Source organism: Petaurus breviceps, unplaced genomic scaffold (genome assembly GCF_028583685.1).
Source record: "Petaurus breviceps papuanus isolate PSGF00001 unplaced genomic scaffold, PetGlider_PUasm1.0 90681, whole genome shotgun sequence".
NCBI lineage: Eukaryota > Metazoa > Chordata > Mammalia > Diprotodontia > Petauridae > Petaurus > Petaurus breviceps.
Window position 1 is genome coordinate 2,937,294 of NW_027187307.1, and position 14,166 is coordinate 2,951,459.

The 14,166-nt window shown below is 43.2% G+C and overlaps 1 protein-coding gene across 1 annotated transcript; it reads left to right on the plus strand.

The window, feature by feature from the left end:
- The first annotated feature begins 2,162 nt into the window (after positions 1-2,162).
- On the plus strand, positions 2,163-8,500 carry AGTR2 (angiotensin II receptor type 2). The gene is made up of 2 exons (XM_069065213.1): positions 2,163-2,438; positions 4,488-8,500. The coding sequence occupies exon 2, from the start codon at positions 4,498-4,500 to the stop codon at positions 5,647-5,649; it is 1,152 nt and encodes a 383-aa protein (XP_068921314.1). The 5' UTR covers positions 2,163-2,438; positions 4,488-4,497; the 3' UTR covers positions 5,650-8,500.
- The last annotated feature ends 5,666 nt before the right edge of the window (positions 8,501-14,166 follow it).

The following is a 14,166-nucleotide window of genomic DNA, read 5'->3' on the forward strand; positions in this document are numbered from 1 at the left end:
CATACCATTCTATTTATGTTGTTGACTTAACTGTCAACGGCTTTGCCCAACATAGGCATAGACTGGATTTTTGGCTTCAGCTGTCACTGTCTGCCTGTCTCTCTATAATATATGTTATATATTTATATACGTCCACATACACACCCATGCATGTCTATTACGGACACCTATGTACACACATTGCAATATGTATACATATAAACACACACATATATGCTTTGCTTGGTAACTCCCTATAGTTGCGAAATGTTTTGCAGACTTGTGAAATTTTCCTTCTGAAAATAATGAAGAAAGACAGTCAATGTTCTTTTCATCTTCTGGGAAGCGGATGGTTCTTTAAACTCCATTTACGTCAGCACTCACCATTCTGGAAGACTGAAGGACTGCACACAAAGTCCCTCTGCTCCTCTGGTCTGGTAAAAGCCACGTATCCCTGAGGCAACGGACAGGACAGGATTTCTTCTCCGACCTCCTCGGGGTTTCTCTACAAGGGTGTTGAGAGAGGGTAATGAATGGGGCAGGGAAAGAGTCTGAACAACTGCAGAGATGGTCACTCCAGAGGTCAGTAGGGATACTTGTGTTTGTGGCTAGCATGTGGGACTTGGTGTCAGCAAGACCTGCCTTCGAATGCCACCTCAGACCTTTACCACCTGTGGGACTCAACCCCTCTGTGCTTCAGTTTCCTTATCTATAAAATCAGAATAACAACATCATTCTTCATAGGGTTGTTGTGAGAATCCAATGAGATAACGGGCAAAATGCCTCCTCACCTAAAGTACCATCAAAATTTGTGCTGTCAGCCCGGCTGCCCTCTTTTCTGAGTTGATGCTCTATTGTAGAGCACACAATCAAAAGTTTCCCTCCATAAATTTTGAGAGAAACTGAGAAACAGATTTTTCCTACATAAGAGCTTCCTCCCCACCCCAACCCCCAACACACAGAGAAACAAGTATTTTAATTTTTGCCCCTTGTAGGGAGCAAATTCCCTGTGAATACAGAAGTTTTCTGAATACCCCAGCTTTGTTCTTTCCATCCCAGACAGAGTTAAATTAAGAGTAGCCAGATGTTTGCCATTGGCTGGGGTAAAGGGAGGGGAGAGCTAGTTAGTGCTGACCCTTTTTGCAATTCCTCCCTCCACCAGCTGCGTGTTCCAAAGGCCTCTCCCCAGTCAGTATTCAAAGCTAGTGCCCTCCAAAGGGACCAGTAGAAAAGTTCTGCTGCTTCTTTCCCTCCTTTTCTGAAATAAATGCATCTTTTTATCAGTTGTTTTCAAACAACTTGCAGCTCTCCCCCCAACTCTCCCTTCTAACAAATAAATACAGTTAAGCAATGTGAATCAACACATTGGCTGTGAGGTTGGGGGGTGGGGTCTTCCCTTTCTCCCCCAGAACTTATGAGCTTTCCTTCCTTCTTAATTCTCAAATTTGAAACTTGAGAGGAAATAGTGTGCGAATACCACCTTTCCATCACTTGCAAATCATCTCCCCCTCCCTCATTTGCCTTCCTTCTCCACCGAATACATTTCAAGCCTTGCTAAAGAAATTCTTTAGCTCTAAGCAGGGAGGACTTGCTGAGGTAAGGGAGAAATATCATAACATTGAAATTCCAATTATTTTGCTACTGATTCCTTTGGAAATCTGGGTGAATCACTTTAGCAAATCAGAGATAATGGAGTTCAAACTAGATCCCAACTGCCTCATTTTGCCAATGAGGAGGTAAGATGTCCAAGATTAAAGAGGTGAGAAATGGCAACAATGGCTCTGAATCCTGGTCCTGGGGCTCCCCCCCCTCCAATGTAACATGTTGGCTCCTCCGATTTCTCTTTGTATCCCAGGTGCCTAGAAGATGTCTGTTTACTCAATAGAAGAGCATACTCATAGGTTGCACTTTAGATATTATCTTTTTAATGTTTCTCAAATGATGGATCCAATCCCAATGTCCAATTGTATCAGATATGAGCGAGAATTTCAAGGATGCAAATTGCCAAGGGCGTTGGTAGCCCAGAACCATGGGATGTTTGCATAATTCCCCCTCCCCTGCCCAACTCATTTTAGAGTATAAACATCAGGGAAAAGGGAAAAATTATGGAAGTAAATAGGATATTCCTTCCTTAAATTGAGCTATTGACTTCGAGATTATTTGTGGACTTGTGGAAACTGTGCTTTGTTTGGGGGTGGGAGTGTGTGGATTGATTTGGATGAGCTCTCATGATTCAGGGCAGGCAGAATTTCAGATGGATGTTTTACTGCCAAAAAAAAAATTTCTGGAAAGCTGGCACGTGTTCAGGAGTCAGCCAGCAAATTATGTCGGTTCAAGACTCCCAGTGGACAAACCGAACATATTAAGAAGGAAACCAGAGATCTGCAGCTCTTATGTTCTGAAGTCCAGAGGAAAGGCTAAGCAGAGTCGTGGAATATTTTTCAGCCTACATTTTTAAGGTAAGTCCGAGATATTTATATGTAATTAACTCTGGGAAATATAAAGTTAACTATATGATAATATTTCAGGGAAAGCATTGACTTTTTATCCACATTAATACAGTATCCCACAAATATCTGGAAGACCGACGCCGTGTTCTGCAGCTGTAAAGAGTGGGGAATTAGGGAAGCTGATTGATGATAATTTAACTACATTTTCAACTCAAGTCACTGGTCGACCTTCAAGTGGTACTTTTTTTAGTTGTTTTCAGATGCTTTGGTTAGGTCGGGGCAATCAAAGGACTGTCCCCCAAATTACTTTCTTTGTTTCTAAGACAGATCTTGGCTGACAGCTGACAGTATTTTTAGCTCACAAACTATGTTCTGGGTGCTTTTTCTATTTCTCATAGGGATTCTTAGGACTCACTTATCTTTAGCTTTTTCAAAATAGCAGTAGCATATTAAACAGATATCAACAGATTTGTATCATGAAAATGTGTGGCTTGGGTATTAGTACTTTTCAAAGATGGCTCAATTAACCTGAAATTGTCAAATTGGGAGATGTCATTATCACATTTTTTCCCTGGCAAGGAGAGTTGTTTCTACCTGATCCCAACCCAACAACTTTACCTGTTTTCTTGTTCTGCCACCAGAGAAGACCCACTAAAATGCTATAATTTAACATGAAGACCTCTTTCAAGGTTTGGAAACTATTTGCCTACAGGAACTTGTAACAGGAGATTTTCTCATGTTAAAGCAGGCAGCACTGTGGCATCTAGAGACTATATGGAGAGGCAGAAGTATGGACCAGGTTCTTTGCAACATGGACTTGGCTTCCTTCTGAGTTTCCTTTCTGTTTCTGTTTTGTCCACTTTCCTCCACGGCTAATCTTCTTAAATAGCCTGTGGAAAATATGAAGGGCGGTGGTGGGGAGTGGAGGGCGGGAATGGGGGTGATGGTGAATAGGGCAGAGGAAGGAAAGAGAAAAGGATAGGGAAGAAAATGCTTTTTCCTTGGCATTTTCTTTTAGAACTTTCAATTCATGAATTTCAATTTCTCTTTTGCCATGTCTGAGAAAATATTGCGTTCTCTCCCTTCAGAAGCAGAGTCCATAGCATTACAGACAGGGCTGCAAGGGACCTTAGATGAGGAAACTGAGCCACATGTCCAAGGAAGTGTCAGAGCTGAGATTTCAGCCCGTTCTTTTTCTTTTAAAAAAAATGTTTATTGATGTTGTTGTTGCTGTTCAGTTGTGTCTGACTCTTCCTGACCTTATTTAGGGTTTTCTTGGCAGAGATACTTGGAGGGGTTTGCCATTTCCTTCTCTGGCTCATTTTACAGATGAGGAAACTGAGGCCAAAAGGGTGAAGTGACTTGTCCAGAGCCACACAGCTAGGAAGTGTCTGAGGCTGGATTTGAACTCAGGAGGAAGAGTCTTCCTGACTCCAGGCCCAGTACTCTTTTTACTGTGCCACCTAGCTGCCTCCTTTATTGATGCCTTTTCTTTATTACATGATTGATATTTTCTGATTAGTGGACACTTCATAGGCTAATAGGATCATGGCATTCATTATAGGCTTAGCAATGTGATGGATGCTAGAGGTTTACCAATCTAACTCCCTCATTTGACAGATGAGGAACCTGAGGTAAAGCAATTTTCAGGATCGTGACAATGGTGTGTGGCAAAGCTGGGATTCCAGACCTATTCAAGTCTGACTCTAAGGCCAGGGCTTGAACCCACTTTGTTTTCCAGTTTTCTGCTACTACAGAAATATTTGGTGTAAATATGGACCTTTTCTGTCATCACCTCTCTGGGGGTAGAGGTATTTTCCAGGTATAGACCTGACATTGGCATTGTTAGTCAAAGGGTATGAATAGTTTAATATGTTTTCTCATACAATTCCTAATTGTTTACCAGAATAATCCATTTCCCCCCACAAGGCAGAATCCAGCCTTACATTTAATTACTTCTCCTTTTGGTAAACATTAAGCATCTTTTGGTAAAACATTAAATTAAACATCTGCTTTGAGACGTGAATATCCTAAATGCTTTTGTTTTGTCAATTTCAGGGAAAGGAGTATGACCAGTGACTTAACTTCACAAAGATTTCAGGCTGATATTTCACTGACCCCATTTGACATAAAGAACAACTATTCATCTTCCATCAAAAGCGAAAATATGGTTAACGATCCATACATAGGACCCATCAACACCTCTAACAATAATGCGTCAGCTGCTAAATGCTTGCTGAAGCTCTCGGGGTATCACTTAGCCTTTATTCCCGCTCTCTACTATATCATCTTTGTCCTTGGTTTAATTGGCAACAGCGTCGTGGTTTCCCTGTTCTGTTGCCACCGGGGGCCCAAAAAAGTTGCCAGTATTTACATCTTCAACCTCGCCATGGCAGACCTGCTGTTTCTAGCCACTCTGCCACTCTGGGCCACTTATTACTCTTATGGCTACAACTGGTTCTTTGGTTCAGTGATGTGCAAAATCTCCAGTGCCCTCCTGTGTCTGAACATGTATGCCAGTGTTTTTTTTATCACCTGCATGAGTATAGACAGGTACCAAGCTGTCGTCTACCCCTTCCAGTCACAGAGAAGAACCCCATGGCAGATGTCATTTATCGTGCCCCTTGTGTGGGGACTGGCCTGTGTGTCCTCGCTGCCAACATTTTATTTCCGAGACATCAAGCCCATCGACCACTTGGGAGTGAATGCATGTATCATGGCCTTCCCTCCTGAGAAGTATTCACAGTGGTCAGCAGGGATGGCCTTCATGAAGAATGCACTTGGTTTTCTGATCCCTCTGGTGTTCATAGCCACATGCTATGCTGGCATCAGAAAGCACTTGATGAAGGCAAGTGGGTTTGGGAAGAACCAGCTGATGAGAGACAGGGTGCTGAAGATGGCAGCTGCAGTGGTCCTGGCTTTCGTTGTCTGCTGGCTCCCCTTCCACGTTTTAACTTTCTTGGATACACTGGCATGGCTGCATGTCATCACTAACTGCGATGTTATCTCAGCCATCGATACTGCCATGCCTTTCGGCATCTGCATGGGCTTCGCGAACAGCTGCATCAATCCCTTTCTCTACTGTTTTGTTGGAAACCAGTTCCAAGAGAGATGCCGGCGCCTGTTTAAGCTGAGAGTTTCCCAGCTCCGCAAGAATAGAGATAGTATGTCTTCCAGAAAAGGGAATTCTCTTAAGGAAGTGGAGACCCTAATGGAATGAAGACGTACATGGTTCAAACAGAACAACTTGGGCTTCTGTGAATGAGAATGAATGGCTTGGGAAAAGAAGAATCATTCTAATGAAAATTGACTTTTGGACTCTTCAAGAACTAGAAAAGAAAGGAAATACCCCTTCATCCAAGGAATTTCACCTTGTTTCTCCCACTTCTCCTGGGGTGAGACAGATCCATAACCTAGAAACTGTTTGGAAGTTTTCTCAAATGGCAAACAGGCAGAGTGGAGCAGTCTACTATGAAGACCAGCTCTTCCTCTTTCCTGCTTCCATAGAAAGTACCACAACATTTTACCCTATAGAGTGGAGTAATCTGCTATCATCCTCACTGATGCTTCCTCACCATGTGGAGAAGACCCACACTGAGTTCTTGAAGTTTCTACCAGTGAAGATCACCTATAGGCCCTACTAAACCAGAAAGGTTTTAAGCACAGTCCAGGCTAGGGACCGTGTATCTGTTTTCCAAGGGCAACTTGAAAACAATCAACAAGTATTTATTGAGTACCTACTGTATAGAAGGTAATCAATAAATATTTCTTTAAAAATCCTCTATCAGCAGCAATTTGGCTACCTGCTGATAACTTTTTTCTTACAATGGCAATTCACAAAGGCCATCTAATTAAGTCTGTGTGTGTGGGGGTGGGGGGGGAGGTGGGGAGGGTGGGACTTGTGTTAGGGGAGGTAATACCCACACTGACAAAATCACAGGCCTTTGAAATAATCATTTACATTTTGTATTTCTCCATTTAAAGTAGGCTCCTATTGAAATGCATACCAAACCTCTGGTCCTGTCTTCTGCTTGGGGAAATTCCAGCACCGCTTTAGTTGCTAGGAAATCAATCACTTCAATACAAGGTCACATATAAAGCCCATATTCATGAGGCAGACATATGAGACAGATATGTATGATTAGAAAAGGAAGTGGACTAGTCATGTAGCAAGAACAAGGGGCAGCTCAAATGCTCTGCTGGTACCCAATAGGTATTAAAAGACCCAGAAGTCATTGAGGGGGTGGAGGGAGAAAGGCAGGGTCAGGGAGGAGCTTATTGTAACCTGCTATTTTACCTAGTTATTTTCGCTAACTCAGTGTTAAGCTCTGTTGTTTCTTTGCTGAAAGAATGTGAGTACTGTAGTGCCCTCTGATTTGGCACCTAACGGACAAAGCTCCAGTCACCCTACCCTATTGACATCCCTGTTCTTTAGAGGATTTATAGAAGGACATGCAGAGGAATCCCAAAGAATAAGGGGAGTTGGATGTGTGGTGGTCTGCACCATCGGAACCTTGCCTGCCTCCATGGAAACATGAGCCATTGAAGTACTGGTGTATGTGAAATCAAACCATGCCAATTTCACAAGGGTCTCTCCAATGGGCCTTCCCTCATGTATGCCAATATTGTTCGAGATCAATGCATCTGTTTTCTTCCACTCATCCTCTTGTATTAGCCTGGATGAGATATATAGACATTTATATTGATTTAATCTGCGTATACTCTTTGAATCTTCTTTGATGGTATGTTCTCTATTCTTTTTATTATTTGAAACATTTAAAAATGATATCTTTTGTTGTCGCACCACCTTCATTTCCAAATCTCTCTCTCTCTTTTTTCCCTGCCCAGGGAATCTCTCCTTGTAAGAAAGGAGAGATGAAAGAGGAGAAGAAACAGTTGAGTAAATGCATCCGCCGAGTCTGACGGTGTGCGATGCACCCAGAGTCCCCTACCTCGGTGCTCTATTTCCTCATCTCTGAGGCCAAGCTTGGGCATCATAATTACAGTGTTCTATTTGTTGTGGTGGTTGCAGCTCTTTCCATTTATGTTGTTGGAGTCACGTATATTATTTTCCTGGCTCTGTTAACTTTACTCTGCATCAGTATTTGCATGTTTTTCTGAATTTTTTTGTATTCATCATTCCTAATAGTACAATATAATATATTCCATTATATTCATGTACCACAATTCCTTGATCATTCCTCAACTGATGAGCACCTTTTGTGTCCAATTCTTTTTTTGCCACAAAAAAGGGCTGCAATGAATATTTTGGTTTATATGAAACCTTTTCACATTTGGCCTTGGGGGTATACACCTCTCAGAAGCATCTCTGGTTGAAAGGGCATGGAGTGAGCCACATTTCTTTTGTTTTACCTTAATTCCAAATTGCTTCCCAGAATGCTTTGATGCATTCACAGCTCTACCAACAGCATCTCAGTTCACCTGATCTTTCAACAACCCTTCCAACATTGATTATTGTCATCCCCCCCCCATTCTTGTCAATTTACTGGGGGTGAAGTGAAAACTCAGATTTTTTTGAATGAGTATTTCTCTTATTCTTGGTGATTTGGTCAACTTCCATTACAGAAGTAGAGAGAACGCTCTGAGATGGTCTCTTCTCCCACAGCTCTTAAGCAGCATGTTAACTCTCAAGCAGCTCAACTCTTCCTATATGGAAGCATAAGAAGGGGAAGAGACACATTTATATGTGTAAAGAAAATATATTTTACACTGCACCAAAGCATATGTGACAACTGACATTGCCTATGTCATCGTGAAGATATTCAGAACGTAAATATCCATTTGCCCATCTCTAATTGTGCCATTTACTAAGCACTGTTACTTTACAAAGGGTCTTCTTTTGGGGGGTGAGGGGATTATTATTTGTGATAGTAGTAGAAAGTAGAATGTCTAATGTAACCAATAAAAAGATCTGAGTGCCTATTATATAAGGTGCTCAATAAATATTTCTTTAAAGATATTCTATAGCAACTGGGATTTTTATAATATCCCTTTTCCTGTGATAATCTGAAAGCAATAAATAAAATAAACACCCTTTTTGGGTTATAAGACACCAGTCTCCTGATTTTGTGAGCAAGAGCGCCTGCCCTGCTCTCCAAGAAAAGGACCCTATGGTTAATTGTTGGCTATTTTCCAAAAGGTCTCTGAACACTTTAACTTCTTAAAACTATGAACAGCATGGTAAGAGAACAGTAAAACTGGGGTTCTGTTATAGTTTTAATGGGGTACCCAAGGGACACAGCACATGGAGAGTATCTCATAAGATGGTAAAGCTGAATGCCACAGTGATGCCAAGTGACTCGGATCACACAAGGCCTTCTGTGACCTGACCTGGCCTCCGGTGTCAGGCCAGAGACCATGGAGCAAACCCAGGAGACTCATCCTGCCATGGCTCCACAGCACACTTAAGTGGGTGGGTGGGTGATCCTTGCCAAGGATTCCAATCTTCCTGATGGATGGTACCACAGATACAAAGCTTAACTGGGCAGCCTTCTCAATCAGATTACAAGGAGTGACTGATTTAGCTTGGTGTTCTTAACTGGGTACTGAGATTGAAGATGTCCTGGGGCAGTTTCAGGTGGTCTGTTTCTCCACTCCCACCTTGCCTGGGGACTCTCACCGGAGACTTGGTGTGGGATAGTTTACCAGAGGTGGGGAATCTGCAGCCTTGAGGTCCTATGTGGCCCTCTAGGTCCTCAAGTGCAGACCTTTGACCGAATACAAACTTCACAGAACAAAAAGTTTGGATTTGATCAAAGGGCCACACTTGAGGACCTAAAGGGCCACATGTGGCCTGGAGGCCACAGGTTCCCCACCTCTGGCTTACTCTATTGTATACACCATGATGGTCCAGCACTTCTGATCACAACTTTTGCTTAAATAAAAAGATGGTGGAATAATATTCCACTCAACCAGAACTCAGAATTTTTTTAAATGACCTTAACCATTTATAATTTAGCTAAAAAACTGAGTGTTAAAAGGCCTCTGAGGAGCTGAAATTGCTGTCATAATATCTACAGCTTAAAATCTGTGTACTTTATACAAAGTACATTTAGGCCTTCAGTCAGAGATCATTTACTCTTATTCAACACACAATTTTAACAAGTCATTTATCTTGTTTCCAGCCCATTGAAAGTTAGAAGCAGGAAATTAGAGGGAGGGGAAAAAAGGGATCATAGGGAGTTGCTAGAGGCAGTCATAGTAGAAGTAGAAAGAAGTGACAAGTAGCAGCCTAACGATAAGGAAGACATGGGGAAAGTCTATAAAAAACAGACAGAAAAATTCCCAAAGGACTACATGGAGAAGCGAGCTGAAGTTTTTCATACTACTATTACTCTGCTTTAAATAAAAAGACAATTTCTATGGAGAGATTCAAAATAGCATATATCCATACCTCACTGATCCACTCTTTCCTGATCCGTAGGAACGCCTTTTATACAGAAATGCGTCACACACCCTGCCTTCTTAAATAAAATGCACCAACTGTAGGGATGATTCCCATGCCCTCAGAAGCTGTTGCTCTTTGGTTGTTCTCTGTATACCCAGCAATAGCATAGTGCCTGGCACATGGTAAACACTTAAGGGCAGGGGATGACTGCCTCGATATTAAAAGGTAAGAGGCTCAAAGATCTAAAACAGGAAAGAACATTAATGCCTTCATTTTATAGAGAAGGCAAACGAGGCCCAGAAGGGCAAGCCACAACATGAGTAAAGGCCAGTGTGGGACTCAGAGCTGGGCTTCTGAGCCCCAGTCCAGGCACACTCTGCCTTTACACAGGACAGTTCACAGAGCACTTGGACACCTGTGATCCCAATGACTTCAAGCCTCATTTCAGGAATATGTATGAGCCTTATTTTATTGATGTGGAATCTGAATTCTGTGGGAGGGTAAAGGACTTGCCTGAGATCACACAGTTACTAAGTGTCTGAGCTGGGATTCAAATCCAATTTTGGTTTCTCTGCTGTTATTAGAGGTGCTAGGAAGGAAGAAGAAATGACAAGCCAGAGGTAAAGAGCTCATATATAAAACTGGGAGCTTGGACTTGACCTGAGGAAAATAGCCAGGAAGCAAGCTGTGAGTGGGCAGGCCACGTGCAGGGCCCTGGGATTTGGGGCACACACAAAGGTAGGGAAGGTGTAATGTGAAGGCAGAGGGGTAAGATTCCCCAGAGGACATGATGCCAGGTGGAGGAGGGCAGTAGCAGGATGCTCAGGCTGCAGGAAGCCAGTGAGAGACAGAGGGCTGAAGGCCCAGGTCTGGAGAAGCCCAGCCACAGGAGCTGGGGTGGCAGACCTCTAAGCCAAACCCTGAGCATAACTTGAGAGGAAGCATAAGAACCCAGACATCAATTCGATCCAATTTAGCATGCATTTATGAAGTGTCTGCCATGGCTCAGGCACTGTGCTAGGGCCTGGGAAGCCAAAATGCCAATGAAATGATCCCTGCCCTCAAAGACCTTACATTTTACTGAGGGAAACATATATACAAATGACTAATGGCAAATATATGCAGAAAGAATGCAAGATAACTCGGGAAGGGGTAGAGGGTGGAGAGAATGGTAACAATGAGGGGGACATGGAAGATGAGGAAAGGCCTTGGGCTAAATGTGACCCCTGAGCTGAGCCCCGAGGCAAGCTAGGGCTTCCAGGAAGCAGAGAAGGAGGGATAGCAGTACAGGCACATATGGGAGCCAGCCTGTACCAAGGATGGAGGCAAGAGATAGCTAGCGTGTGACACGATCCTGGGCTGGGAGGGATAGTATGCTCAGTGTCAGACCGCAGGCCCTGAACGACTGGCTAATAGGGACAGAAGGGGACTGGAGGCAAGACAGACTGGGTGCTAAGCCAAAGTTCATGGAAGCACAGGCTCCTTCTACACTTTTAAACTAAAAATGAGGCAGATCATAACCCACAAATTAAGGCTAATAGGAAAGGGGGTGTTCTGGGACAGGGGCAGGGTGGAATTTGCCACTCTTAGGAGTGGGAAGTGAGTTCACCAGAAGAATGTAAGACACAAGACTTCAATGTATTGTCCATCCCAAGTTGGAATACACACACATACACACACACACACACACACACACACCTGAGAATAACAACTGGCATTTCTATGTGACTTTTAAGGTTATTATCGTTTCCCTGCACTGCCCCCCTCCCAAGATGCCATGACCCTTGGAGATAGGTACTACAGACACTGTTATCCTCAGTTAACAGATGAGGATACTGAGCATCATAGAGGTAAAGTGACTTGTCCAGAATCACACAGCCAACTAAGTAGGTGCCTGAGGTAGGATTTACGTCCAGGTGTCTTCCAATTCTATATCCAGCACTCATTCCAATATACCACAGTGTACCTCTCTCTTGGATGAAACTCTTAGCACTAAGGACATTGAAGCAGAGTAGGGAGGTCACTGTCCTGCCAGGAGGCTGTAGAGACCCCAGAAGACCTGACCAAGTGCTGCCCTTCAGGATACCACATAGTGGAGACGGGGAAGAAAGCAGAGCAATGGAAGAACTTGTCCTGATCTTTCCGATAGATTCCTATACTGATTATGTGTGCTAGCTAGGTGCTAAGCTCTATGGTGTCTATGCTGCCCAGAGACTGAGAGTGCTGTGGGGCTGCTCTCAATGCAGCCTCCTCTATATTTGGCATCATGGGACAAAGCCCGACGTACCTCTTCCTAGTCATGGTTCTGGGTAAATGTTTGAATCATGGTGTCTCTCACCCAACCAAGGCAAAAGAAACAAAAGTGCAGGAAGCATGTCAGCCCTGAAAGGAGAGGACAGCCTTTAGTCCAATTCCCTCATTTTAAAACTGAAGAAAACTACCGAAAAACACAATTAAAAAGAAATAAAAATGACTACCCTGATTTTGGGAATGAAATATGTACTAGATAGTGAAGCCTTCAGCTTCATCTCTCTGGGCCTCTGTTTCTCCCTTTGTAAAATGAGAAACTTGGGCTTAATGAGCTCTCCAGTCTGATTCCATCTGTCTATGAGTTTCTAAGATTCATGCCATGTCTATAGTTTGCCACAAGATGGCAGCTAAACAGTTATTCATGTGGCCATGCCAACATCAGCCAGGTTCCATTGGGCAGAAGTGCTTTCCACGTGTTTATTATTATTTTTTTTTTATTAAAAGCACAGACTGAATTTCAGATTTTTCCTCCAACTAGACACACAAATTCATACAAGCTGGCCATCAAATATTTGGACTGCCAAGAATAGTACAAATTTATGGCTCTCTAAAATTGTTCCAAGGATGCTATTGAGTTATAGTATAATGTGATGCAAATTCCTGGAGTAGGGCTAAAGGCCAAATAAAGAGAAGCAGAGTGGGGAACTCTGGGAAAGCTGCTGATCCTCCCTCAGCCTCAGTTTCTTCATCTGGACCACGGGATATGTAATTCTTGCACTACCTACCTCACAAGGCTAGAAGCAGGGAAGTCATTTGTATATTTGAAAGTGTTTGAGGGCCCCGATCTCTCATCCTGAGGAAATGCCAAAACACAGACACCCTTCCTGGGTACTCCAAAGTCTGTGCGAAATAGATACAGAAGCTATGGTATACATATGTCTTCCCACTCTCCCATTTCCCAGTGTACAAATGCTTCAGCCAGAATTCCCAACCCGGACATACTCATCTTCCAATGTAAATGAATCAGGACTTTTTTGAACTGTTAAAGAATGTTGAACTAGAGCCCTTTGCAAGAAGGAGGGATTCAGGGCTGTGCCTATATGCCGTCACTGAACTAGGCCCAAGTGGTCTCTCCAGTAATGTTCCTCACTGTGAATCCATCCTCTCCATCTGCAAGATTTCTCTTTATCTGCACCCACTGACTCATTCACTCCTTTTTACCTCACATGGAGCCTCACCTCCATCCTTTCTTTTTATCTTCCAAGTGCTTGCTTTATACAAGATGCCTTCTTTCATCTTCTGTCTCGCCCTCTTGGCTAGCTTCTTCCCCTTCTATAAAAATATGCACACAGTGGATCATGGAATCAGGAAGAGGATTGAATAGTTGCTTTCTAAAAACATCTCCCACCTGCAGACTTCAAAAGGAAGCTGTCATGTGCCAGATAAAAGGCAATTCCTCAAGACAAAGTTGTGAGTTACCACTGGAGAACTTGACTGCTTAGAGGTTTGGTTCTGTGTGCCTATACCTCATCAATTTCTCACGCTCAGGACAATGAGCAGTCTTGCAGATTTGTGATGCAGGGTCCAGCTGGAGGGACCTTTCTCCAGGGCAGTGTCTGCTGCTTCTAGCAGAGCTGGGGACTTCAGAAACGGATTCTACCTAGCCATGTGAAGAAAAGGAAGAGGGGAAGATAAGCAGAAGTCTCAGGGAAGGGGAGATAATGCACAATGAAAAACCTGCTAAGCCATGGGTTGGAAGAGAACAGAGCATCAGGTCAGAAGGAAAGGTGACTAGTGATAAGAAACTCATCCAGAGCCAGTCTTCTACCGTCAAAGGTTAAGGACAGAAACCTGGACCCAGATGACCCCTCTATTCCCTATGCGATGACACTGAGGTCACCCAGAAGTCTAGCCCCAGAGGGCTTGAAAGCAGAGCAAAAGGCAAGAGAAACAAGAAGATTCCCCTAACAAGTGAGAAGGAAGACAAAAGAAAAGCTGAAAAAATAAAAGATGAACCGAGTAGAAAAGTCACTTCTATGAAGGGGCAGAATGAGGCTTTCTTGAATAGAGAAGGGATAG

What these genes read in the sequence shown, in the direction of transcription:
- AGTR2 (XM_069065213.1), top strand. Translation starts at nt 4,498, where the DNA reads ATGACCAGTGACTTAACTTCACAAAGATTTCAGGCTGATATTTCACTG.